This window comes from Apostichopus japonicus, chromosome 19 (genome assembly GCF_037975245.1).
Source record: "Apostichopus japonicus isolate 1M-3 chromosome 19, ASM3797524v1, whole genome shotgun sequence".
In the NCBI taxonomy this organism is placed as follows: domain Eukaryota; kingdom Metazoa; phylum Echinodermata; class Holothuroidea; order Aspidochirotida; family Stichopodidae; genus Apostichopus; species Apostichopus japonicus.
In genome coordinates this window covers 14,821,934-14,849,774 of record NC_092579.1, presented here as the reverse complement: position 1 = coordinate 14,849,774, position 27,841 = coordinate 14,821,934, and the positions used below count along the sequence as shown (strand labels likewise).

Genomic DNA, 27,841 nt, shown 5'->3' with positions numbered 1-27,841 from the left:
TCGAAACTCCAAACCTTCCTTTGCCAGACTAGTTATAAGTACACTATGCAGGTTTGCCGTACCGACTTTATCTCCTAAACGTACAGTAGGTCAGACCCTGAGTGCAGGCCGGAGAAACAGCAAAATGAGTTTATTTAGGAGCATTCTTCTCATGAAACGGATTTGCATGAGAAGATTTTTCCCAAGGTCGAAGCAATGGTAATTTAATTCTGTCCTTGTCACTTCCCTCCCGTACAACCTAAGTCTAAGTTAGTACTTTACAGTAGCACCCAGAGCCAAGACTAAAGAGCATGAATTTAGCATACACTGGCACATATACCTACGGCCTAACGTTAAACTAAGGGCCTCGTAAAGCCTAGTTGTTTCCCCGATATGGAAGGAATAGCCGGACAATGCAATGCAAATGGCAGCAGAAACGCTGAATATTTACAATTACAATATGCTACAGCATATGCCTAGGTAGGGAAGAGGGTGGGGGGGGGGCTGGCCTATATGCATAAGGTTTTATTGAAGGTCGTGTCTATTGGCACGTGCACGTGCCAATAACAACCGTTATTGTTACGTTGACGTACCAATAAGCATCGATATTCGCACGAACATGCTCGTGCTTATAGACAGTGACTTTACACACGAAGGCGTGCCAATAAGGATTGTTATTCGCACGAACGTGTATGTGGGTATAAGTAGGCATGTTAGCATGTAGTGATTAGAAAAGCACTGAGTAGGCGGGGAAGGTAAACCATGGCCCCAACCACAGTGTTGGGTGTGCACGGTCGATTTGCCCCCCCCCTCGCCCCCCCACCTCAAGATTTTGGTCGATGAAAATTTGCTGATTCTCAAAATAATGGTTATCTTTTTCAAAATCAATAGCCAAATCTGTAAAATATGAGAGAAATCAGAGATGTGATCAATTCTGGGAAAATTCAGAGAAATAATTACAGATTTTTTTTGGAATATTTCAGAAGAGATTTGTTGCAAACTTTCTTAAAATGCATAAGGAATATGATGAATTTAATTCATCTAGTCGCTTGTTTGCTGCTTCAACGGTTTTGGAATTCTTTATTACAAAAATAGAAAAAGTATCCGCAGATATCCTTTGAACATAACCCTGGAAATCCACATAGTTATCAAATTCCTGTTCCATTGTCATGCACTGCTGTGTTATTGTCCATCGATGTCCTGTTCATCCCTCCCGGCCAGCACATATCAGGACAGTTCATTGGTTACATCAACCACGAGCGCTGATTGGTCAAGTTACATGTGTGCTAATAGTCAATGTTATTCGCACGATTACGTTCGTGCGAATAGCCACAACGTTTATTGAAAGCCTCAATTTGCATTCCATTGTAAACACTAACTTATAAATCCCTAACTCTTCACTAAGTGGTATTATTGTGTAGTAAATAATCACACAATCTTAAAAATGTACTTTCTGCCAAACTTTTTGCACATTTGCAGAGATCAAGAGAATGTAGGCTAAATGCTTAACCATAACATGGTGTCCTGTATTTTAAAAAAAAAGTCAGTTCAAAATATTAAAATCTTAGATGTTGTTTCATGTTTTGAAATTTGTATCTCAGCTTGGACTTAGGTTTGGTTTGATGATTGTAGGTCATTGGAAACATCTCTGTTTTCAAATTAATGTTAAAAATTTCCAACCCAATATAGTAACCAATACACTTTTACAGGTACTGGATTTTCCAGATTATAAAGTGTGTTTCAAGAAAACCACCCAAATCATGCGTTTATTCCTGAGGTTGAGGTTGTCCATATCTACATGGCCATGTAGCAGGAATCTGTATAAAAATACTATTTTTGTCATTTTCCAATGTTATGAGAGTTTCTAATACTATTGAGCTCAAAAAAACATGGACAACTCAAACAATGATAACTGGGAGTTGAATCTTTCTAGTTCATTGATAAATTTCATGACTTTTTTTTTCATTTTGCCCAGTTCAACCAAATACAATGCATATTGAAACCATTCTTATGTACACTTAATATGTAGCACAGAACACATCATTTGGTGATATACTCAAATATTAAACTTCCCATAGGAGCCCATTGTTAGATGGAACACTATTGCAGACACTAGTATCATCTTGGAGCCTTTTTAAAATGTCACTATTTCCAAATGAAACCACTAAATATTACGTTTAGCTAACAGAAAACGTCAGAGAGGTGAAGCTATTCATTTGTAGTTGCTATTCTTCCAAGCAGACATAACAACATAAATTCATTTACATTTTATTTTCGGTGAGTTATCTCTTCTCTTTGTAGGCAATGTGGCTGTTGTCTTTTGTTTCTGATACCAGTTCTAGTTGTTGCTTCAATGGATACTTGCTCTTCTTGGCCATACAGGTACCTATCCAATTGCTCATTTTCAAATGGTGACCAAATTACAAGCACAACAGGCATTGTGCATCTTATGTTAGTTTGAAGAAAACTAATAACCAGAGAGAAAGAAAACAAATAGACAGAGTATGATGTGCTTCCCTCATTTGCATGATACTAAGCCACTAAATATAGTTAATAGAACAGAACAACTTTCAGATAAGACATCTTATGGTCTACATAAATCTTAGTGCATAGTCAAGCACATACAAGGTGTTCAACAACATAATTAACATTCCAACAACAGTAACTTAACAAGTACAGTACATGTACTGTAGGTTGGTGCCATGAATTTATAATTTTTTTTGTTTTATCAACATAAATTAAAATATAGTCCTTTTGTAAAATATTTTCAAATTTTTGTGTCAACCCAGACATATGTAATATAGCTTCTCTATGTTTATAGCATTTTCCAAAGTGTGACACACTCTATGAAGGGAGAAATCTAACAGAAGTGAAATTTCTTAAATGTGAGTTTAGAAATGAAAGATAAACAACTGCGCCATTTGAAATCCCTCCTTGGACTTCTGTAGAAATCTGGTGTTGAAAAGTTTTTCGCTTGGTTGCCCCTAATTTTCAGACTGATCATTGTGTGACCATCCAGAGGTGGGTGATGTGACCTGGGGAAGGGGTATCCCCTTCCTCTTTGAGAAATTGTTATATGACTAATGGTGCTCACTGTAGAACGCTTGGTGTTATACTTTGCAACAATATTTATATTTCAAGATGTTTTCAAGTTTTGGTATAAAGCAGCCTCCACTTTCTTCATTTTAAAGGGAGCATCTAGAGATTTGTCTCTATGCATGTCTCCCTCCTTCTTTTATTGCTACCCTATATCCTCTTTAATACAATTTATTTTGCCTAATACTATAAACAGATTAGTTGAAGAGTAAAAAGAACAGTTCAAATCTTGGTGTCTAAAATAAGTTTGGTATGTCATACATCACATTCACTTTGAAAACAAAAAAACTGCTACTAGATTTATCCCCTATCCTTCCCTCTTTTATTCCTAAGTAACCTCTACTTTTCAGTGTACAGAGTAATGCCTTTAACTGTTTTCTCTTCAGGAATGTTGCAGACCATTTCGATGACTAATTTCCTCAGACCTCTTTGACCATCATTCTTTTCATGACTAAGATTAGTTTTAAACATTCATGCACTCTTGGATACATCAATAGTTTGCAGACACATGTATCATTTTATCTGAATTTATTTCCCATGTCACGGATCTGCTTAGAACAGAATATCTTTCTGGTATATATGATTGATACAAGAAGACATGAGCAAGCATTCATGAGTTAATTGATACTTAGCTTCCTTTCAGCTGTCTTCTGTTTCTTTTGTATCTCTGCAGCATATATTCGTCAAGACAGTACTGCTCAGCTGCCGAGCATAGTAACCGTAACAAAAACCCACTTCTGGACAATTCCGGCCTTCCTAGGTTTGAAGAAATCCGAGCAGAGCATGTAGTCCCCGGTTTGAAATCAATTTTGTCTGATGTCGAGAATGAATTCGAGAAACTTGAAACAAAACTCTCAGGTAATCGTAATTATTTAGTTAAAGCCGTTGCATGGGGGTTATAGAAGAAGAACAATTTTCAGATACAACTAACTGCTTTCAGTGACCAGTATTAAAGGATGACTTTCAGCACAAAATTAAAGTTTGATTATTTTGTAGATCATTTAAATACCACAGCTTTCATTCCAGGTTGTATTTCTGTAACACTTTTTAATTTGAGAAATGACCAGGCTTTAAACACCTATGGGGTGGGTCATCAGTTAGAGTGACTGAACTATATAGTCTTGTACATTGTGACAATATGTTCTGTCCCTGAGATGTAACACAAAACTCAATGGGAACACACAAGACTGTTTTGTCTATTTTTATATTCTCACTCATACTGGTGTTACTGCACAATCAGGCTTCATGAAGTTACAGTTTATTCTTCAGAGATTCTCCATCATGTCATGGAAAGTGATCATCATGGGCATAAATATATAGTAAGCTCCTCCCCCTTCCACTCCCCTCCATTAAGAAAACAAGGAAAACCTTTCTATTAGTAGGTGTTATGCCGGTATACAATGCTGTCACTTATGTGATCAGTGCCAAAAACATTCCATACCTTAAAAATCTACTAACTTTTATCTTTCCAAGAGATTATGCTGTTGAAGTGAATGCTTGTTTACTTGTTGACATATCAGTTTCACAAAAAAAAAAATCTTGCCATACAGCAAGGATCATGACATGTGCCCATTGAAGATTAAAATTAACATCTTTACTTTTAATATGATACATTTTGTACTGCACAAAAGTTAAAGGGCATCATGTTCGTTCCTAGTAGGATCTTATACAGTGGCATTAATTTTCTTTCAAATATTTCTCTGCAGATCCAGACTTGCAGTTGTCATGGTCTGTGGTATCAGACCCTTTGGAAAGGATAGGTTTTCCTCTTGAATATTCATGGAGTGTGGTCAACCATCTGAACGGCGTTAAGAACCACGAGGAACTGCGCAATGCTTACCAGGAGATACAACCATTGGTGGTGAAGGTGGCCACTAAGATTGCCCAAAGTCGTCCTGTGTATAATGCAATGAAGGTATGCCATCTATTAAAGCAGCTGTCCATGACCCGCCTCACGACCCAGGATCTTCCTCGATGCCCCTCACGATAGATGCTCCATATGCGTGAAAAGTAGCTCGGGTTACGGACTTCTTTTTTAGAAAGAAAATTAATTTAATATTTTACTTTAGAACCCATCTTTGTCGGCAAACTTTGACAACTGTTGATAAACTTTCTGACATCTGGAAAAATGACACGACACACCAAAAGATTATTCTTGACAGACTTTTGGTTTATGCCCCATAGTTTGGAAACTGTTAATCAAGATTAATTTATCATCTGTTTTTGCTTACTGTATTTACTTCAGTCATCCTTGCATGCTTCGCAAACAGGGGGGGTAAATACTGGCAAACGTTTAGCAGAAATTTCTGCAATTTGTTTTTGATCATCGAGTCATCGTGTCCTAACAATTTAAGTATGTTGACATGGTAACTGCTTCATGTATTACTGGAATTAAATGTCCATCTTGTTTGGGTTTATTTGGATGGTGGATGGGTGAGAACACTTATTGATTGTTCAATTTGTACATAGGTAATCTACTGGAAGCTGATAGCTCTGAGTGAATAAGTACAAGGTAGGAGCAATGCACCAATGTTATATATAAACATAACAATATGCCAAGGTTTATGTGACATTGTATGTTTATTACCAACAAATGACTATTTTGAATGCTTAGCTTGCAACTGACCATTCAATGATCCATTTTTATTTTTTCTGCAACAATGCAACTGACCAGTTACAATAAATTCTTATTCGATATTGGAGGAGTTGGATTGACTTAGCTCCTCACTTACCTGTCTTCACACACCATTTGCATACGTGCTCTACCGTGTCTAGAATGACCTGGTAACCTTTGACACTGACCTCTGCTGCACTGACCTTCCCTGACACTGACCTATGCGTGTTTTCTGCGCTGCAATTCAAATGACTGGTTACCACAAAGTTTATTCCAGATTGGAAGAGTTGTATCTTACTAACTTTAGCTCTCTTCTTTTTTCTTCTTTTTTTCTAAGAAACTAAAGACATCCGAGGATCCTCTAGATGGACCACAGAACAGGATTCTAACCTCTTCATTACTAGCAGCCAGGCATTCTGGTGTAGACCTAGATGGTGCTCAACAAGAGAGATTTAACCAAATAATACTCCAACTAGCCAAGCTAACAACAGATTTCAAGTGAGTCAAATTGTAAATGTCATTTGAATACATTGTCTGGTGTTTGACAACTGAATCGCTTCAAAACTTTGCTGGAGAAGTAAGGTATCTCTGAGTTGGAATCATGTTTTGATGTGATGAGGAAGACATTTTTTTGGTAGTTTTTGTTCGATGAAGTCTTATGAGGGCATCTTACAACATCATAAGTGACATCATAACAAAATATGAGTTGCAGAAGTTTACATGTCAACGTAGGTTACTCTTAAAGAAGACTCCATAACGAGGCTCGTATTTGAAAAGATTTTTAGTTGCACAGTACCGACAGAATTAGAGACATACATATAAATTTTTGTTGTAATTTTTAAAAATTGCCAGTGTTGTCAGCAAATTGACTGGAGAAGTCTATGTCATAATCAGTCTGCTTGTTCGTTGTCTGTCGCTCCTTCTCCCCTTTGCTTTTCTGTTGGTCAGTGTACTGAGTAGCTACTAATCCCCATGATTTAATTGGGAATTAGGGACTTCTGTTTCATATGCAAATGTATTGTGGATTAATTGCATCCCCAATCACTTATAATCAAAAAGTTTAACAGTCATAGAGTCATAATCAAAAAAAATTATTTGTGGTGTTTTCCATCACACCAATGGTGCTGTAACTTTAAAGAGGTTCTCTGGACCTTTAACTGTTTCTGTGGAGGAGAAGTATATCCCACCACTTCTTTCCTTCTTTCAGATGGGTTTACTTGTGTAGATTTTAACTTAAGAGGCAGTTTCCTCATAATGAATAATTTCTTCTTCTTCTTCTGCAGTAACAATGTGCTTGATGCAACAAAGGCCTTCCACCTCGATCTAACTGATCCTGTGGATGTGGAAGGCCTGCCAGATTCCCTGAAGCAACTCATGGCAGCCAGCGCTGCAAAGGATCAGATGTAAGTTTGATTAGTTTGCTAAGCTGAGGACCTGCATGTATGTTGATGTATAACGGGGAATGGATTTGTTGATAGGGTATGCAGTTTGTCTCTGTGTGAGTTTAATGGGCTTGCCAGATTCCCTGAAGCAACTGCTGGCAGCCAGTGCTGCAAAGGATCAGATGTAAGTTTGATTAGTTTGCTAAGCTGAGGACCTGCATGTATGTTGATGTATAACAGGGAATGGATTTGTTGATAGGGTATGCAGTTTGTCTCTGTGAGGTTAATGAACACAGGGATGTGCCCACGCTGGGCGGCCCCGCCCAGCACTAATAATTACCGCCCAGCACTGTCTTAAAAATCGTGAATCCCGCCCAGCACTATTTTCATCTAAAATCCTGACATGCCTAACAACATATATTCAACATGAATCGAAAAATAAAATAAAAAATGTAAATTGTTAGCAAAACTAGTACTTGTGTATGTGCTTTAAAAGCTACACAACACAAGTGCCAGCATTTGGCATTTGAGCACCTTCAAAAATCGAAAAATTTCTCAAAGGGGAGGGGGGCACCCCCTCTCTCTTAGACCCCTCCCCCAGGACGGCGATCAGTGTACCTGGCACTCAGGAAATCCTGGGCACATCCCTGGAACAGATGTCTCGATACTATGTCACTCTTCTCACCTGCTATTTGGTATGTTCCGAGTGCCTTAGCTTCGAGTAGTGATAAGAAAAGCAAAGACATTGTTGGCTGCTACTGGTAGAGCACAATTCTCTGGTTCCAATTCTTTCTTATAAATAGCGTCTTTGCTCTCTCTCTTTTTTTCTCTAAAAGTTTCCATCAAGTTTTCCATGTATCGATCATTTCCCTTTTTCAAAGGGTGAAAGTTTCCTGTTTCTCGCCAGGAAGGCTCCAGTAATTAGCATAATTTATTTCCTCGTCGGTAGGTTTGATGCGGAGAAAGGACCGTGGCGAGTGACACTAGACGGGCCATGTATTGACCCATTCATGAAACACAGCAGGAATCGTACCCTGAGGGAAGCCGTGTACAGGGCGTATATTACTAGAGCGTCTAACGGTTCATTGGACAACTCAGGCGTAATAGAAGACATCAGAATGCTGAGGTAACTTTCAAAAAAAAAAACTTTCATTTTGTTGGTCTCATCACTTTAGAATGTTCTTACTCCCATGAGAAAAATGGAAATTACAGTTTATTTGAAATAAATGTTCTCCATGCACCTTCATATGTCATCCTATCACAGGTAGTCTCTTAATGCAAGCACATCTAAAGTATACATACTCCTGTATTTCCCTTCCAGTGATTTATGGTTGGATAAAAACATACCTCTGATATAAGATTGATCAGGTCTCATTAAAAGGGTTTTGAAAACCTCATGGGTTGCAGAAATTTTGCACACAGGTTTCCCCCCCCCCTCCCTGTCCCTACTACTTTGCCCCATCTATGATTTATGTGTTTATTTTTCCTTATTCCTTCCTTATAGGAGTGAGCAGTCCAAAATTTTAGGTTATTCTAATTACGCTGAGGTTTCTTTAAAATCCAAAATGGCCGAGAAGCCAGAGAACGTGTGGAAGCTGATTTACAGTCTGAAGGACAAGAGTAAGAATGCAGCCGAACGGTGAGTCGTGGAGTACGTCAGCTGGATTTAGTGAATACTTACTACTTCTATAAAAAAGAGCTCTGCGAGATAACCTTACAGTATAGTAGCATGCACCGGTTTGTGGCTGTCCCCTATGGGAATTCTTCCAGGGGACATGGAGATGTTGTGCACTGTAGTGTCTAAGGATCGATTGGTTGAATTGTGTACTGTTTGGGGTGGTGGTGTGATTGACAAGTAACCAATGATCATGGGTTAAATTAGTGTTGTAAAGTAGTGTGAGAAGGCCTTGGCCTTGTACAAGACTGTTAACCTTTAACTTATACTTTTGAAAGGTATGCTGTATTGGCTCAAAATATGCCAGATTTTCAAATATGGTCAAAATTCTTAAACTATTTTTTTTATCACCCTGGAGGAAATTTAACTAACTGGGACATTCAAACATCTTGTGTGTTCATTTAGAATGTCTGAGAACAATTTGGAGAGTAAAGACCTCCAGGAAAGTATTTTTTTTAAATTTTCTAGCAGTTATAGCATGCTATAATTTGGGTCCTATACAGACTACCTGTAAGCTTCAGTAAGTTCAGTGCTGTGTTTCTTTTGTGATTAATTGATAATAGCTTGGATGTTAAATTGTTCAAATTTAGTCTGTTGCCTATATGACTGATAAGCTGTTGATCCTTAATGATTCTTTCAAAGGGAACATAAGCAACTTGAAGACTTTGCCAGTGCAAATGGACACGAGGGAACTCTACAGCAGTGGGATCTGGCATTTTGGTCTGAGCGTCAGAGAGAACATTTATTCAGGTAAAATATATTTTAGATTTAATTTTGAAGTGAGTGTATCATGCACTAGTCCTGTTAAATGTAGTATTCATTCTGTTAATAAGATGACTTTCTCAAGATACATTTTAGTTGCACTTTGTGTAAAAATATCTATCGGGAAGGAATCCCATATTTTTGTCTTTGTTCTTAAAGAGAAATATAAGAAATACACTGACCAAAAAAAGGAAATATTATTTTAAGAAGCAAAGAAAATGGCAGTTTGAACTGTTTCCAGGTTATTTCTTTGTTATTTCTTTTTGTACTTTTTACCTACAACTACTAGTTGAAACCAATTGGGATAACCTGGAAACCTTTGGTTATTTTTACTTTCATTTATATTTTGTTGACAGAGAGAAATTGAAAATAACAAAATATGGGAGTTTGTCAACACTATAAAAAAAACTTTTTGTTTTATATGGATTTATAACAAGACTAGTTCAACTTCTTATGAAGGCATTCTCGCTGCAATGCAAAAAAACTTGTCAGCCAGTCGGGACAATGTTTGTACGCTACGGTACCACAGTATTCTGTACTTTCACGTCATGGAAGGGACTCGTACTGACAGTATGAACAGTTCTGAATTTTTGTCTAATAGGAACAGGATATTCATAATTAGAGGTGTGGAGAGTGGAACAGCCCAACAGTTCATGGAGAATTATGTCACAGGCCCACTTTGTGTAGTTTTCACTTTAGCCTAAGTATAGTTTAAAAATGGAAATGCTTTACTATTTATCCCATATAGCTCCAGGCCACCTTATTGACCACAGGCCCCCTATCTGACCACAGGCTCCAAGGCTTTTGCCCACCCCCCTCCCCTGACCACATCCCTTGTGATGTTGTTCATACTGTGAGTGCAAGTGCTTTGAGCTTTGTGTCAGCATCTCAAGAGCTGAATATGATGATCCTCGCTGTTCTGTTTCTTTCACAGCTTTAACGATGAAGACCTTAGACCTTACTTTCCTCTACCTGTGGTTCTAGACGGTCTCTTTAATTTGACTTCTTTCTTGTTCGGTATTCAAATCAAGGTTAGTTTGTGCCAACATTTCCTGTGGATGCTAGAGTCTTTCTTCAGCATGCTTTATAATTGAGTGGTTTGAAAATACTTTTTAATTGCTTTGATGAAATATTCAGATATGTGAACAGATGTTATCATCCAAGTTCAGTATTAACTCCATACTACATCAAGAATACAACAGCAGTCCATGCCAACACATGTCTTGAATTTACTTTGCACTATGAATGAAGAAGTCAGACAGTATTAACTCCATACTGCATCAATAATAGCATGCTTGATAATTGAGTGGTACGAAAATGCTTTTTAATTGCTCTGATGAAGTATTCAGATACGTGAACAGATATTATCATCCAAGTTCAGTATTATATACAACAGTTGTTCATGGAAACGTGATGTATGGATTTCATGCAGTGCTGTGAATGTGTAGTGGTCAAACATTCAGTGTTAATTCCATTCTACATTAAGAATACAATAGCTTTCTATTCTGGCAATGTGATGTATTGATTTCATTCAGTGTTAATCTTTTAGCCTTCAGAGAAAGATGTTCAAGTGTGGTGTGATGATGTTCGCTTCTTTGATGTCTTGAATGGAAATGGTGAGTCACAGTGTATCACTGGTACATCATAGGTGTCATCTCCAAACAGGGTACTGGTGTAGATTAAGAGTGTTTGACCTGGTACTGGGGTAGATTTAGAGAGTACCACCATGGCATTTGTCCTTAGTTTCATGGTTCCAAGCTTTATGAAACTATTACTCAAAAGATTAGGACCTTTTGCCTTTGTAGTCTCAGGGTACAGCATCACATTTCACATTTCCTCTTCACTCCTCCCATAAATATTCATATTTGCTTTGCAATCTCAAGCTTTATGTAAAATAAACCTTTTCTTTGTAGGCCTCGGACTAGATATCAAATTGTTTTATATTGAGATTAATAACCTAATAATGTTGTTGTTTTTGCCAAAAACGACTGATTTGTCATGAAAGGATGCCAGTGGATGCACCCATTGGAGAGTAACCATGGATATTATATTATATGGCCATGCTATATTCGTTCTTTGCCAGCACTACTAGATTGCCTGCAAGAGCTGTATCACAATGAAACCATTCCTTGAACACAAGTAACACTTTATTTGACTTATATTCGGGAGCAAGACTCATGCCCTTTAAACGTGAATTTAAATAAAGTAAGAAACAGAGGGGTTGGCCTATAATTTACAAATTACTAGGATCTTCGTCAAAGGCCTGATTTAAATCTAAATCAATTTATCCTTCAGGTCGACATATAGCTTCGTTCTTCTTAGACCCTTACACCAGACCAGCTGAAAAAAGAGGTGGAGCATGGATGGACCAGTGTCTTGGTGAGGTCTACATTCAATTCTCCCATCTTCTGTAAGAATATCAGGCCTAGAATTTTACAATTTTTTAGCCACTTGCTATAAATAAAAAAGCCAGTGCATGAAATACCCACTGAATAAAATCAAATTACCACTTGTATTTTCCTTGAATAAATTCAAATGCAGCATTTACATTGCACGCGTGGCGGTCTTATCGCTACGGTTACACAAACTGGGGGTCAAGTAGTCATTGTGTTGTCCTGGCACTTGACATAAATGAATGACTTGCATCATAAAATGTTTGGCCACCCCTTCCTCAAAGTGGTATCAGCTGAACTCATTCAGGAAGATTTGTGGTTGCACATGAGTCGTAAAGAGAAATATTTTTTTTTTGTAATGTTTGTATCAAAGAAGGGATAAACGCTTGACATACATGTTGTAGGCATTGGAATATCATTGGACACCGGCTGACATTGCCATGTTTCATATACAATCCTATTTCACAAATTTATTCTTTTGGTTTTTGCAGGAAGGAGCGACTTTCTCAAGACCAAGCCTGTTGCTCATTTAGTTTGTAATCAAACACCGCCGCAGAAAGACAAGCCATCTCTGATGACGTTGAGGGAGGTGGAGACTCTGTTTCATGAGGTAGCTAACTACATAAGTAATACCTGTCAATCTTTAATATCATACAATGTTAGTTTTTACAGTAAATGTAAATTCAACTAACATGTTTATAGCCTGTGGTGTTAGAGATCTCTGTAATGGAAGCACCAACAGCTAAAAATAATCTTGCTCCATTTTGGGAGTTTAAAAGCTTTGCCTGTGGGTAACATTATGTTGTAAAGCTGTGACGTAATGTTCGTATTGCTAATCTTTGCTTATTTTTTTATAGTTTTCAAAGTGTTGACACTGACACAAATTCTATCACTAGGAGATCATGTTAAGAATGTCATTATTGTAAAATTCAGCATTTTTGCAAAATCCATTCTCATTACAGAGAACAAATATTTTTGTAAATAAATAACAAATTATAAATAAATAACAATACAACAGCAAAGCACGAAACATTGAGCCGAAGTCTTTCTGCATCATGTGTGTGTGTGTATGAATGAACAGTAAACCTATAATATATTCCTAACAGAATACAAATAGCTCTGTCTGGGAAATTGGTCACCACAGTTGTTATCTCTATCACATAGACCAATGGTGATGGTTGGGATTGTGTCTCCATTGAAGTGATGTTTTACAGCATCCAAATAAATTATTACCAAAAAAAAATAGTCGGCACTTTGACCTTCTATGTGAAACTCTAATTCTTGTCCATCATTACATATATTTTTTGGAACTCTCATTTGAACATACCACCACCTCTTGTTTGCAGTTTGGGCACGGCCTACAGCATATGTTGACCACGGTCCCCTATGCGTCTGCAGCAGGCATCACTAATGTTGAGTGGGACGCTGTGGAACTCCCCTCTCAATTTATGGAGAATTGGCTCTACGATGATAATACGATGAAGAAAGTCAGTCAACACCATCACAACGGGGACACTCTGCCATCAGACCTCTTTGAGAAAGTTAAACAAGGTTTGTAGCAAGACTGTGTTATGCTTTATGATTTTAGCAATATATCTGAGATGAATAGAAAAACTCCACTTTAAGTCTTGGTGGCTGAGTCGGGAAGAATCATATAGGACTTGTGTCTCTGAGATCGTCACTGGATCAAATCTAGTTCTAGTACGTATGTTACATCATTTTATTTCAGGTTTTTATTGAAAAATTTCCTGTCATGAGATTGTATTGCAAGCAATTACTCTGATACAGTTTATATACAAGCTGTTTAGAATTGTTTGTAATGTTTGTAATGGTAGTATTAATCAAAGGAATTAATATTTCTCATTTTATGTTACTAAATTAAAAATTGTGATCATGGCAAATGTGTTCTTTCTACCATTTGTTTCTCATTTGACATTTTATTCCTTTTTGCAGCCAGGAAGTTTAGAGCTGGTAGCTTTATGATGAGACAGTTACAGTTTTCAGCCTTGGATATGGAGCTGCATACAAGGTAGGTTCAAACATTAATATTATCTTGCCCTCTTATACCCCATCCCCCCCCTCCCCAGCTTTTACTCTTGTTTTCTGGTATATAGCATTCTCGCATTCACACTCAACTGTCGCTGTATCTAAAGATGTTATATCACAGGACTGATTATGTACACTCAGCCTGAGTAAAATTTGAGTAGAAATGTTGGCAGGTGGTCTTCATTAAAGTTTTGTCTTGTACGTTACAGTATCACAATTGTCTTTTAAGAATGGGCACCAGATACCTCAAGAAATAAAAATAAAAATAAAATAAAATTGTTAGCAAGCTGCTTATTCACTAGAGAGCCTGTGTAAGAGAATGTGTAAAAGTAAGTTGGCCTGACGTTTCGATCCTAGTAGGATCTTTTTCAAAGGCTAAAAAAACAATTCTGCTAGGATCGAAACGTCAGGCCAACTTACTTTTACACAACCTCACGAAATAGTTTGATATTGGCAATGTTAGGGTACCGTATGGAAAAGATAGAGGGCCTGACGTTTTGATCCTAGCAGGATCTGCTTCAGTGGCTGACTGAAATAAAAACAAATTTAAAAACCACATTAAGAGACACAGATGGACAGACAGTTAAATTGGACAAGTGAGGAGTGAAGAGAGTAAAGATAGATACAACATAGGAGAGGTAAGATTAAAGGAAAGATTGATGAAAGGATTAATGATTGTGGAGATAAATTCTGAGGGGTGTAGCAATGGGGAGGTAATTAGTAATGGAGGTAATTAGTAATTAGTAATGGAGGTTAAAATTGGATTAGGAAGGAAAACCTGTAAATGTGGATTGAAAAGATGAGAGAAGATGGCAGGAGGGGGGGTGGGGAGGGGGGGTGCAAGACATTTGAAGATCCAACCTGCAGTTTCTAATCTATAAAGTCAAGGTTTGTGTTGAATTAATTGCTGTTATTAATGAAATTGTAGCTAACATACTCAGTGGGTTATAGACCGGCAGCCCAGTGCACTTTGATCAAACGAACGAGGTACCAATATCTGAGTATTGAAACATTTGTGGAAAAACCCAGTATATCCAAAAGTGGATGTCTGCCGTGGTCGCTCTGCTGCATGTGGCCCCTGGGGCCGGTTAAAGGGGGCCCAAAAATGCATCTGATCAAACGAACGAGGTACCACTTGAAACCAATGTCAACTTAATGCATGAATGCCACATAGTACTGAATGGCCCATGCCAGACAAATTTTCTGCTGCAAAGGGCCCGCCAGACGCCCCAAAAGGGCCCATAAAAATGCATTTGATCAAACGAATGAGGTACCACTTGAAACCAATGTCAACTTAATGCATGAATGCCACAAATTACTGAATGGCCTATGCCAGACAAATTTTCTGCTGCTAAGGGCCCGCCAGACGCCTCCAAATATGGCCCAAATGCCCGTTAGCGTAGCATTGACCCAGATTAAATATGCAAGGTACCACTCAAAATCGGTTTGGAATGTTCGGGTTGATCTTACAGACTATGGAAATCATCATGCCAGACAAATTTTCTGCTACAAACGGGCTAACAGACACACTAAAAAAGGGCCCCCAAATGGGCCATGATCAATCATAGTTGGTACCACACAAAACCAATATTAAATGCAAAGGTACTTTCCACAGAGTAAAGAACTGCCAATGCAAGACAAATTTTCTTCTGCATAGGTCCCACCAGATAGAAAGTATAGGTGGCCCAATGCGGCCCTATATGGGCCTAATGAATTGTATATCGATGCAGACTATATGTGCCTTGTGACATGACATTTGTAGCATTCCACAGAGTAAAGAAATGCCAATACAATACAAATTTTCTTCTGCAAAGTGCCCACCACATGTAAAAAAAAATTATGCAGTTTAAATAGTTAAGATACCACAAGAAACCAATCTATAACAATCAAGAACATCCTGAATTATTCAAATTCCTTCCCGCTACATAGGCCGATGGAATAATGAGATTAGTATACTAGTAGGTGTATCAATTACTGAACATTTCATTGAGCAAAACAAAAATGACGCGAACTCAGCCTTTGAGGGAGATCCTGACAGTTATAATGCATTCTCAAATCCATTCTTTTTCCTTTTATCCATTCTTTTTCCTTTTATCCAGTCAGTACTTTGTATCGTGAGCAGTGTTTAACTCTACAAAGTTTAAAATCTTGAGAAAGAACGCTTAAGTGTCATCTTAAGACATACATGTAGTCGAACAAAAGAGATTGTTTTGTTTCTTTAAGCTCAGACAAAGAAACAATTATCAAACAATGGTGAAAATGCTTCATAACGTGTACTTAACGATAAAGGTTTGGGTTGAAACTGTCCAATATGGTTTTTAAAAGATACATAATTGAAGCATAGAAATGTATATGTACCTTTATACTAGGTACAGTCTCTTAAAGGACTTAAAATGCTAAGATTGAACAAACAAATACTGATATCACCACGTATGACTCCATTCCTTGATACAAAATATAAAATGAGTAATTGGCCTATATTACTCCATCTTGGTCTTTTAGAACTTCCATCATTACACTAAGTCAATTCGAATAGCTTGTAACAAGTCCAACAAATAGATGTGGCATCCATTTTTCAGAAATATGAATGCTAGATGAGGGTTTTTGTTTTCATCTATGAAGGAATCTTTTACCTTTCAAGAAAGTCATCTTGCTAGTTCAAAATGTACTAAAATCATAATTGGCAAAGATAGTAACAAAAGATGTGATTACTCTGAACATGACACATGTTAGGTTCGAAGTATAAGAACTGAGAATTCATGTCTCTTGACAGTGATTAAACACTAGAAGTGTGTGCATTGTAAAAAGACACTGCATTTGCCATTCAGACAGATCTCAAAAGAATCATTAGTAAGTTTATGAAAATTAAGTATTCCCATGAACTTGATTCTAAAAAGACAATGGAAGCTCAAATCTATGTTTCATTGTCGGAGTCATCACTCCAAGATGGTTCAGTACTTGAATCATCGGCATCAAACTCGGAAGCCACGTCTGGTCGGCTACTTTGAAAATCTTCGCTCAGTTCCCCCTCTTGAAATAGATGATCTGGGAGAGCCGGTCCCTCAAACAGTCAGGGCTGTAGCACCCATTCTTGCTCTTCCAACCGTAGTTCTGTGGATCCAAGCCAGGCAAGACTCTTCCTCAGAGTGTTCGAATTATAATGTGGGGAACTGTAATTTTTGCCCAGGCCAGCAAATCCCAAAATATTTAGAGGCTTAGGTGAAAGTGTTATCTTTATTTTGCTTAGAGCAGCGAATAGCAAAATAAGATAAAACACTGGTCTTGTGTACAGTAACTTATGCTGGAAACACTATAATCATGAGCTTGAAATGTCATGTTACAAGGCACATATATCCAATTCTTTAGACCCATATATAGGGCCACATTGGGCCACCTATTCTTTCTATCTGGTGGGACCTATGCAGAAGAAAATTTGTCTTGCATTGGCAGTTCTTTACTCTGTGGAAAGTACCTTTGCATTTAATATTGTTTTTGTGTGGTTCCAAACCGGTTTTGAGTGGTACCTTGCATATTTAATCTGGGTCAATGCTACGATAATGGGCATTTTGGGCCATATTTGGGGGTGTCTGGTGGGCCCTTAGCAGTAGAAAATTTGTCTGGCATACTGTAGGCCATTCAGTACTTTGTGGCATTCATGCATTAAGTTGACATTGGTTTCAAGTGGTACCTCGTTCGTTTGATCAAATGCATTTTTATGGGCCCTTTTGGGGCGTCTGGCGGGCCCTTTGTAGCAGAAAATTTGTCTGGCATGATGATTTCCATAGTCTGTAAGATCAACCCGAACATTCCAAACCGATTTTGAGTGGTACCTTGCATATTTAATCTGGGTCAATGCTACGCTAACGGGCATTTGGGCCATATTAGGGGGCGTCTGGCGGGCCCTTAGCAGCAGAAAATTTGTCTGGCATGGGCCATTCAGTACTTTGTGGCATTCATGCATTAAGTTGACATTGGTTTCAAGTGGTACCTCGTTCGTTTGATCAAATGCATTATTATGGGCCCTTTTGGGGCGTCTGGCGGGCCCTTTGTAGCAGAAAATTTGTCTGGCATGATGATTTCCATAGTCTGTAAGATCAACCCGAACATTCCAAACCGGTTTTGAGTGGTACCTTGCATATTTAATCTGGGTCAATGCTACGCTAATGGGCATTTGGGCCATATTTGGGGGCGTCTGGCGGGCCCTTAGCAGCAGAAAATTTGTCTGGCATAGGCCATTCAGTACTTTGTGGCATTCATGCATTAAGTTGACATTGGTTTCAAGTGGTACCTCGTTCGTTTGATCAGATGCATTTTTGGGCCCCCTTTAACCGGCCCCAGGGGCCACATGCAGCAGAGCGACCACGGCAGACATCCACTGTTGGATATACTGGGTTTTTCTACAAATGTTCCAATACTCAGATATTGGTACCTCGTTCGTTTGATCAAAGTGCACTGGGCTGCCGGTCTATTAATGGTATGGAGGTGATACCTGGTCTGTAACCTTCGTCTACCATACTCAATACTGGGATGAAGAAACCAGGTGTAGTAGTAAACACTGAGCTGTTGGCAAATAAAACTGAAACATGGCATGAAAACTTGTGGGACATCAAAACATAACACATAACCTCACATATAAGGAGTAGTTCATAAATGGTTGTAACCACCTACATCTGTTAGTTATATTGAAGGATACCAAATATTTGCAAATATTATAAATCTTGATTAGAATAGGAGCTCAACACATAAGAAGCTGCATTTTGTAACTTTATTTGACGATGTCCACAATTATTGACAGTGACTTTGATACTTAATATGTTCACATGCAATATTTTGTGCATTAATACTAAAAAACTCTCTCTTACTGTATCCTGCATCTTCCAATTCTTCCCCAACCCCCCCCCCCCTCCCCCAACCTTCATAAACCTTTCTGAAAATGTGTAGTTTACTCTTTACACAAGACATATCAACTAATTTCAGCTATTTTATTCTTTCCAATACTTATTCTTAACTGTCCCAGTTACCTACGTAGCTATCTAATTTATTGCTGTTCCTGTTTCATTGTAGTTCAGATCACTGGTTGGAAGTAAAGAACAGAATTGCAGATGAATATTCATTGACAGCCCTGCCTCCTCTTAAAGTAAGTTAAAAGAATTACAGATGAATATTCATTGCAGCCCTGCCTCCTCTTAAAGTAAGTTAAAAGAATTGCAGATGAATATTCACTGACAGCCCTGCCTCCTCTTAAAGTAAGTTAAAAGAATTGCAGATGAATATTCATTGCAGCCCTGCCTCCTCTTAAAGTAAGTTAAAAGAATTGCAGATGAATATTCAGTTTAGGGTTGACTCGACACATGTGAAGTTATTGATGAGGTGGAATTCAGTGAGATCTCTGCCTTTTCTAAAGGAGGTTTGCAGTATGAATTTATAATAAATATTAATTAATTCCTAACCCTGCCTCCTGAAGGTGAGCTTAAACAGCTTGTTGAGTTCATGTGGCACCTTAGTTTGACTTCTCAAGTTTGTTTTAAGATAATAAAGGCTAGGTCACAGATTTGTCTCGTAAAAGGTAGAAGATGGATCGGATTTCTAGTTTCATCAAACAACAGGGAAGACAAACTGTCTTGAAGGAGGGCGCAAAACTTCACCATTGTGAGGTGGTCCTAGGGACAAAGAGCTTCCTTCTTTTGCAGACCTATCGCTATACATTGGTCTTGTTGAATCAAACCAATTTGGCCAATTAACCAATCTAAGAGGAGATTCTAGACTGAGGTTGGCCCTTACGAGAACGACCTTAATAAAGTTCAATGACTGATTTTTAGCTTTTGACTGGTTTGAACAATTCTTTTCTCTTTGATTCCTTCAGGAAGATAGGTTTCCTTGTTCTTTCATGCATATCTTTGGTGGGGGCTATGCAGCAGGATACTACTCCTATAAGTGGGCGGAGGTACGTAACATAAAAAACGCAGTCGAATTGCCTTAAGACTTTCTATCTTTATAGTTAATAAATATTCATAATTAAGTTTAACCAATTTATTTATGGACTATAAGGGAACGTTGCCAAATCTAGTCGGCGCCAGGCTGCGCCACAACTGCACAATGACCCCTTTACGCTTTGAGCTCACTAGCCCTGCAAAAGTCCTATGCAGAATGGGAGGAGCTTAACGATATGCATGAGTGACTCTCCGAAGCAACTTGGACAATCCTGGTATCAGGGTTGCTACGTTCTTTTTTTCCTGCAGACAATACTCTTTATCGTAGCAAAAGTGTGCCGATCTTTTGTATAGTTTATCTTTGCTCAAACCGTTACCTTTCCAGTGTTTAAGCACGGACTAATAAATGAGAAAATTGTTTGTTTTGTTTCATTTCGATCTTCTTATTTTCATGTTCACATGTTAATTATACTGAACCCGAACGAACTTCCACCCCAGTCGCACTCACAAAGAAAACAAAAAGGAAAGAAGAAGGAATAGAAAATATATGCCTACATTTGCAATATCGACCTTATGATACATTACTACCAACTTTATACTGTAAATTCCATTTGTTTTATTAACATTGTCTTCAACAAAATTCGTTCAAAAATGGGAGACTGTGCTCTGGGACCGGTTTTTGCGATAGTTGCGTGTCAGCTAGCTGAAGACAAAATTTACAATTTATACAGTACTTAAGCACTGTATACATTTATACATGTGAGACTCAGTACTAATTTTCAATGGATATTTATCGGCGCGGCAGTGTTGCTGGTCGTGTTATTTGATTGGACAATAATATTCCCGCTTTACTTGGGCTATGTGTGTGAAGAATTCGAAATTTTCAATGACTTTTTTATCAAACAGCTTTGAGATGCATCCTATTTGTTACAAATATACGCAGAAGTAAAAGCTAGGCCACTTAGAAAAAGTTATCGTACAGTTGGTATACGATGTGCGTAACTTAGAAATGTAACTAACATGACCACGTACAAACACAGTACGACAGGTAAAAAGCTATGACTAATAAAATAAGAAAGAAAAAATCAAGGTAATGTTGAGAGTAACGATACATGTAGAACTTTCTGAGAAACTTCCAATAACATTATAAAACACAACATATCTTTAGAAAGACAAAAAGGTAGTGGAGTAAGACAAGAATAAGCCTTACTATAAAAAATTACTGATTAACGTCCCAATTATTTTCAGAAAGGTGAATGTTCCATCAAGTTCCTTGCAAGTCCCAGAGAGTTAGCAGAGTTGTATAGAAATAATTAAAAAAAACCACAAAAGTCACTTCTAAACGGCATCCTGTCGAACATGCTGCACAACTCTCCTGCATTCTTGGTTAATGGCGTCTCTCATTCTCGTAAAATTCGCCGCTTTGGTTGAGTTGGGGAATTCTAGTTCGACCTGACCTAGGATGGCCATTATGCGATCTCGGTCCAGACATTTTTTGACGGTCGTCCCTATCGCTGATATCACCGATCCTCCACTGAAGTTACTTTCGGCCAGCTCCTCCTCTGAAAATGTACATTTCATTAGTTTCCTCAGGAAACTCGTACCTGTCTTCGAATCGTCAAACATTCGACGGTAAATTTCTTGTTCGACAGATATTAGCTTACGGCCGTTCTTGTGACAAGTTACAAGTCCATTTTCTACCAAACCAAATGCCGGTTGGATCCTCTTCCCGTTGTTATTGAGGAGATTTCTCTGCTGTTCCTGGGCTTTCTCTTCAGCTGCGACCCTGACTTTCATCAAATTTTGAGTTTCGCGTGCAGTGTCATGACTTTGGGTAATAGCTTCAAGTACGGTTAGGATCTGTTGGGTATTATTTGTATTAACTTCCGATAGAGTATTTTTAAGTTCTTTCAGTTCTGTTGCCATTGACGTCACAGTTTCTTCCAGCATAACGATTTTGTTTTGGAGCTTTTTCACATGAGGACACTCATGCTTTTCATGTTGAACTTTCTCAGTAGTAACACTCTGGTATGCTAGGGTCATATCGTCATCCGAATCAGGCTCACTTTCGTTGGGTGTTCTTAAAACTGCGGGTTGACGTTGGTTGGAGCTCTGCTTGCGTTTAATTTTCGCCATGAGATTGTTCAAAAGCGTTGCCTTTTAAACTCGGCCAGTTGACCTCCATTTAGCTTTAACAACAGTTCCAGACGGAAGATCCTTTGAACGATCGCATATTAAGTCCGACAATTTTACAAATGTACGCTTGCCGACGTACCTTTCTGGTTCTAGCCAACGGACTCCAATTTCAGCCATGCCGGTAAAACCTGTCTCAGTTTAGGATACTACGAGTTCGGAAGAATATTTTGAAGCAACTTGTCTGACGACGAAATCCAATGTAGTATTAATGTAGATAGGATCTTTCTATTTCAGCAGAGTGTTTAAAGCACGGTACTCGATTATTGACTATTCATTTAGAAATGTATCCCAGTAATGATAGATACAAGCCTCACAAGTTTACAACGTGTTAAGGATTAGTGTTGTCTTGCATTTTGATCGATTTAAAAATAAAATTGACCGCACCAATCAGTATGCTCAAATGTGACCGGAACCCTTTTTAATAGGAAATCAAATAAATTGGCGCGCCAATCGTTAGCCAAAGACAAGCGGGCAATCGCAATGAAAGGGGTTTGATACTACAATAACAGGACCGACACTATTGTTTCCGCGATAAGTGCAACGATCGCCCGGCAACAATCTAAAGCCTTCACTTGTAAGTTCTACATCTATATATCAACCCCTTGAAATGGATTTCTTCTTCGCTAGATGTTTTCAGTATTTCGCAAGTGATACAGCAGAAATTTCCGTAAAAGTGCCTGTTGTAAAAATACCGTCGCTGCAGAAATCTTATCACTAAAGTTATGCTAGATATTTCCATTGACTTCAGTGTGGTGTTAGGCTACACACAATCATGGGATGTCAGTATTATGGAAGGGGAATATCGAAACAATTGGACGACAATAAACCAAGGCACAATGAATGCGAACAATAGACCATTGATAGGTTGCGACAGACTGAGCAAGTAAGCTCCTATTCATCAATTTCTGTCACTCTTTCATGTTGCTATGAAAGCCTATTGTTACTTGTCCGTAGACCAAACCAACGGCTGCCGCATTAACTTGCCAAGTTCAGTACTGTGGTCACTGGGCCGTGAAGAATATTCAGTAGCAGCACAATGGGCAGAAGTTTTGCGCGGCACCAGGCACCGACTAGATTTGGCTATGCTCCCTTACTTAAATATAATAAGCCAAAAATAATAATAATAAATAATAACAATATAAAATAAGCAAAGATTCACCGTGCACAAATTTTCAGTAAGAATAACTTTTTGTTTCTGACAATCAGGTGTTAGCAGCAGATGCATTCAGTGCCTTTGAGGAAGCTGGTCTTAGTAACGATGAAAATCTATCCAAAGTTGGAAGAAGGTAAGGTCTACGTTATTAAAGGAGTTGACTAGTTGATATTAAATATCCCTTACACTGTAGGTCATTTCTTTGACTGGTCAGTTTCATTCAACATAATAATGCACACTTTGAATTTTTTTGAAACTTTCTAATCAAATAAATAATATATAATAAATATATAATAATATATGTAATAAATAAGTAATATATTTTTTACAATATATAATTGTAAAATACTGAAAAATGAATTTTGAGCACATCCACTGTTTCTGCAATGCCGTGAAACTTTTTTCGTTCTTGTCTAGCGAGGATAGCCAATCAGCCATCTAATTACTTGATAACGTAACATTATGTAACAAAGGGTTATGGTTTACAAGAGCCAAGAGTCGGAAGTTTCATCGGGCCCTACCATTTGTGATATTGAAAAACTTTTTCTTATCTTGAGATGCTTTGCAACTGTCCTCTCCTCTATTTGCCTAAAGGTTCAGAGATACTATTCTATCTCTCGGCGGTGGAACTCATCCGACTGAAGTCTTCAACAAGTTCAGAGGTCGCGACCCTAAACCAGATGCCTTGCTCAAACTGTATGGATTGACCTGAGGTAGTCCTTACTACTGATGAACCGTGTTTAATAGCTGTGGAGTTGTAAAGAGGAAATCGTGAAAGTGTGATAAATGGGTTCAGCTGGAGGGTGAATAGGCTCAGCTGGTAAATGGGCTCAGCTGGAGGAGGGTACATCGTCTCATCTGGAGGGTAAATTGGCTCATCTGGAAGGTAAATCGGTTCAGCTGGAGGGAAAGAAGTGAGATCACATGAGTGTGAAAAAATAGATCTCCAAAACTGAAGGAGAGGACGCATTGCGTTGGTTGTATGCCGATGAAAGGAGAATGAAAGGAGAATGCAAGAATCTTTGGAAGGTGATCTCTCCCTGCCGCACATTCCACAAGGGACAATACCAACAATCTGACCTTGGGCAGTTGTTAAACATATTAATTTTATTTATTTCTTGAGACGATTTTTCTAAACAGAATTTGCAAAATGCGATTTATGGATGACTGAACTAATTGTTATTAATAATTTAATACCTCATATGTTTTCAGTTGAAATGTGAACCTTGAACCTGGTGTGTGGTTAAAACCACATCTTAAGTTACTGTTAACTATGTGGTGTCCAGGGGTAAGAGGTTTTGCCAAGATTAATGTTAACCTAGTTAATGTTAACTAGGTAAGGAAACTTCAATTTTGCCAAGATTAGGGTATTTCTATAAAGAATTGTACAAACCATTGGTATCCATCAAGTTTGCCTAACTTGGGGGTAACGTCTAATATCCAGGGTTGTTCAGGTCATCAGCATACACAGTTTTGTTAAATAAGAGTAAATGTTACTTGAAGTTATTCAAAATATCAGTAGGCTGCACATTGAATTGCCACGAGAAGGGCAATGTTTCCTAGAGTCTTGTATTTACTGTCAGGCGTCAGCTTCGATTTTGTTCAAATTCTGCTGTGTAGATGCTGCATGCTTAATTTGAATGGGCATTCCCCCATCATCCTCCCCTACATGATCCCCCTCCACCCTCCCCCAGCCCCACATGATCATGTGTTCAATGTTTCCCCTCTTTATGTATTGTGGAGTTCTTAGATAATTCATTCTCTCACTAGACCCTTCTAGTCGTTTGGTTATACTGGAACACACACACCCGCACGCACAAAAGCTCACACATAAAATTAAAGATAAAACATTGTTTCATCATCAAAGTTGATCATGCTTGATGAATGATGTCAAAAGGTGTGTGTAAGTTAAATTTTTAATGAACGAAGTCAAAGAGGTGACTAAGATTTTAGAATTAAGTTTAATTTACTTTTAATATACTTACACTACAATTTTCATAAACTCAGACTGACAGATTCAAATGTAAAAGATTTTTGATTGATTAAGTTAAGACTTTTTCCCTTTACACTTTACCTGTATCAGATTTATAATTTACGTTTAAGACAAGTCTGCAACGTTCGTAACTTACAAGTAATGTAATCAAACTGGCTATAGAACCTTCATGAAAATGCCTGAAAAAGTTGACAGGGTGATGGGAAAATGTTAGAGTCAGCCATTTATTCAAAGAACATTTGTATTCATGAGAATGCAAGAAAAAAATAGAAGATTTAAATTATGATCAATATCGGCCCAACTTTTGTTTTTTGGTTAGCTTTATGTCTTTTCTAAGTGTCACTTGGATATCAGCCATCAAGCCCAGCCAGTGGTGTTGAGAAGACCAGAAGGGCCATGGTCCCCGAAGGAGAGTCTGTTTGCTTGTTAAATTTGGCACCTTTAGAGGCCCAGATACAAACACTCTCTGGCTTTAATGACGAATAGATGAATAAGCAATAGGTTGTACACTTTTAGTTCAATGTGCAAACGGGGGGGGGGGGGGGGGGGAGAGGGCTCCTCCCAAATTACATGTGTTTGCAAATTTTCATGGTTCGAACATTTGATTCCCAAAACGCCAAATGTAGGTCTTTTGTAACAACCATCCCATGGTGTGTTAGTGATTTAACTCCTCTAGCTCAGGCTAACATTTTTATCGGGCTACTGTTCTAAATCAATCTCAACCATACCAAAAGTCGGTGCAAAACACTTGTATAAATGCATCAGTATTCCGCAATGAACGTAAAGAAAAATTTGCCGCTACTAGAAATTTTAGGCTCCGCCTCCAAAACCTTTGTGAAGGGTGTCATTGCTTCAAATCACGTTGTTAACGATGTTTAGTTTAGTAGTTTAGTTTAGTAGAAAAAAGGATCAGGAGGGACACTTAAGTCCCCATCAAGGACCCCTATAGAGAGAGAAAACTGAAGACACAAACACTCAGACCCGATTACAATGCTTAACAGTGGCGTAGGAAGGTACTTTTGAGTGGGGGGGGGGGCTGAAGACTGATGGCCGGCCTGGGGAGGGGTCTAAGGGGAGGGGGTGTCCCCCTCCCCTTTGGAATTTTTTTGCATTTCCAGGTGGCCTCAGATGCAATTTGGTGCAATATAGCACACTTCAACACCCAATCCATTTTGTAAATAATTTTGCATTTTCACCTGGCCTTATAGATGCAATTTGGTGCTCCGGCCAAATGAGATTTTTTTTCTCATTTGGAAATGAAAAAGGGGTTTTCTGACTCGCGGAGCGGGGGGGCGGAATGATACTTCCGCCCCCCCCATATTTTTCACTGGGGGCTAGCGCCCCCCCAGCCCCCCCCCCCCCGGTTCCTACGCCCTTGATGCTTAAAGTGCTTGTCCAAAAGCATTCTTAAACCCATTGACACTACTTGCAAGTACAACTTTCTCAGGCAAACCATTCCACTCATACACAACCCTATTAGAAAAAAAGTTATGCCGAATATTAATCCTACTATGTGACTTTTGGAGTTTAAGACAATGACCTCTGGCAAGGGCGTAGGAACCGGGGGGGCTGGGGGGCGCCAGCCCCCCCAGTGAAAAATGTGGGGGGCGGAAGTATCATTCCGCCCCCCACTCCGCAAGTCAAAAAACCCCTTTTTCATTTCCAAATGAGAAAAAAAATCTCATTTGGAGCACCAAATTGCATTTAAGGCCAGGTGAAAATGCAAAATTCTTTACAAAATGGAGTGGGAGTTGAAGTGTGCTATATTGCACCAAATTGCATCTGAGGCCACCTGGAAATGCAAAAAAAATCCAAAGGGGAGGGGGACACCCCCTCCCCTTAGACCCCTCCCCCAGGCCGGCCATCAGTCTTCAGCCCCCCCCCACTCAAAAGTACCTTCCTACGCCACTGACCTCTGGTACAACTACTGTTAGCAAGTATGAACAAGTCGGTAAAGGATAAATTGTCGAAACCATACACAATCTTGAAATCCTGGTTGTTGCTACAGATGAAGACGTTAACGATATTTACATGGTCATTGCTACAAACTACGTTGTTCGCGATATTTACTTGGTTGTTACTACAAATCAGGACAACTAATTTTTGCCCTATTCGCCGGACGTGGTTACCGACTTTTTGCCCTTTTCGCGTTCCATAGGGTAGTAGCAAAGAAGGAAACTTTGACAAACACAACGAATTCATTTTAAAACATGTAGACACGAGCACGGTATTTATGTCTTCACCATGTTGCACATTTTGTAACGTCAGGCGGTCTAATTACATAATAGGGTTTTTTTCATACTAAGGTTGGCTACGACATGGCATTGCATGACATTTGTACGTTGTCTAATGGTGTGCAATTACCTCCATGTCTGGGGACTAAACATTAACGGGCTCCCCTTGGCATCGACGTGCTAAAAAGTAACCAGTAGTCATTGGTTACAAATATGCTAGATTGTCAAATAATGGTCACTATTGACCACACCGAGAGTATAATGATAATAATAATGATGGTCTCCTCTGCAATCATATGGAAAGATAATACGAAAATATGCTAAATAATCAAATAATAGTCACTCCTGACATATTGTTAACATTGGGCTTTCTATTGCCACCGTCCTC

At 38.6% G+C, this 27,841-nt stretch overlaps 1 protein-coding gene across 2 annotated transcripts; it reads left to right on the top strand.

The window, feature by feature from the left end:
- Positions 1 to 25,509, top strand: LOC139960550 (uncharacterized). 2 transcript variants are annotated; one of them, XM_071958996.1, is made up of 19 exons: positions 1 to 198; positions 2,281 to 2,361; positions 3,749 to 3,933; positions 4,782 to 4,990; positions 6,027 to 6,187; positions 6,973 to 7,092; positions 8,021 to 8,197; positions 8,576 to 8,710; positions 9,389 to 9,496; positions 10,443 to 10,539; positions 11,058 to 11,124; positions 11,804 to 11,887; positions 12,393 to 12,511; positions 13,248 to 13,452; positions 13,855 to 13,930; positions 19,012 to 19,084; positions 19,811 to 19,891; positions 23,280 to 23,359; positions 23,821 to 25,509. In XM_071958996.1, exons 1-19 carry the CDS (start codon positions 125 to 127, stop codon positions 23,936 to 23,938), a joined length of 2,250 nt encoding a protein of 749 aa, XP_071815097.1. In that variant the 5' UTR covers positions 1 to 124; the 3' UTR covers positions 23,939 to 25,509. The 2 variants fall into 2 exon arrangements, with proteins under 2 accessions (XP_071815097.1, XP_071815098.1); XM_071958997.1 differs by lacking the exon at positions 2,281 to 2,361 and having other exon boundaries at positions 4 to 198.
- The last annotated feature ends 2,332 nt before the right edge of the window (positions 25,510 to 27,841 follow it).

Bases quoted from the DNA above. Each gene is read 5' to 3' on its own strand.
- LOC139960550 (XM_071958996.1), top strand. From the start codon at position 125: ATGAGTTTATTTAGGAGCATTCTTCTCATGAAACGGATTTGCATGAGA. The intron at 11,888-12,392 runs GTGAGGTCTACA...TGGTTTTTGCAG, and splicing joins ATGGATGGACCAGTGTCTTG to GAAGGAGCGACTTTCTCAAG. The intron at 13,931-19,011 runs GTAGGTTCAAAC...GTTTCATTGTAG, and splicing joins GATATGGAGCTGCATACAAG to TTCAGATCACTGGTTGGAAG.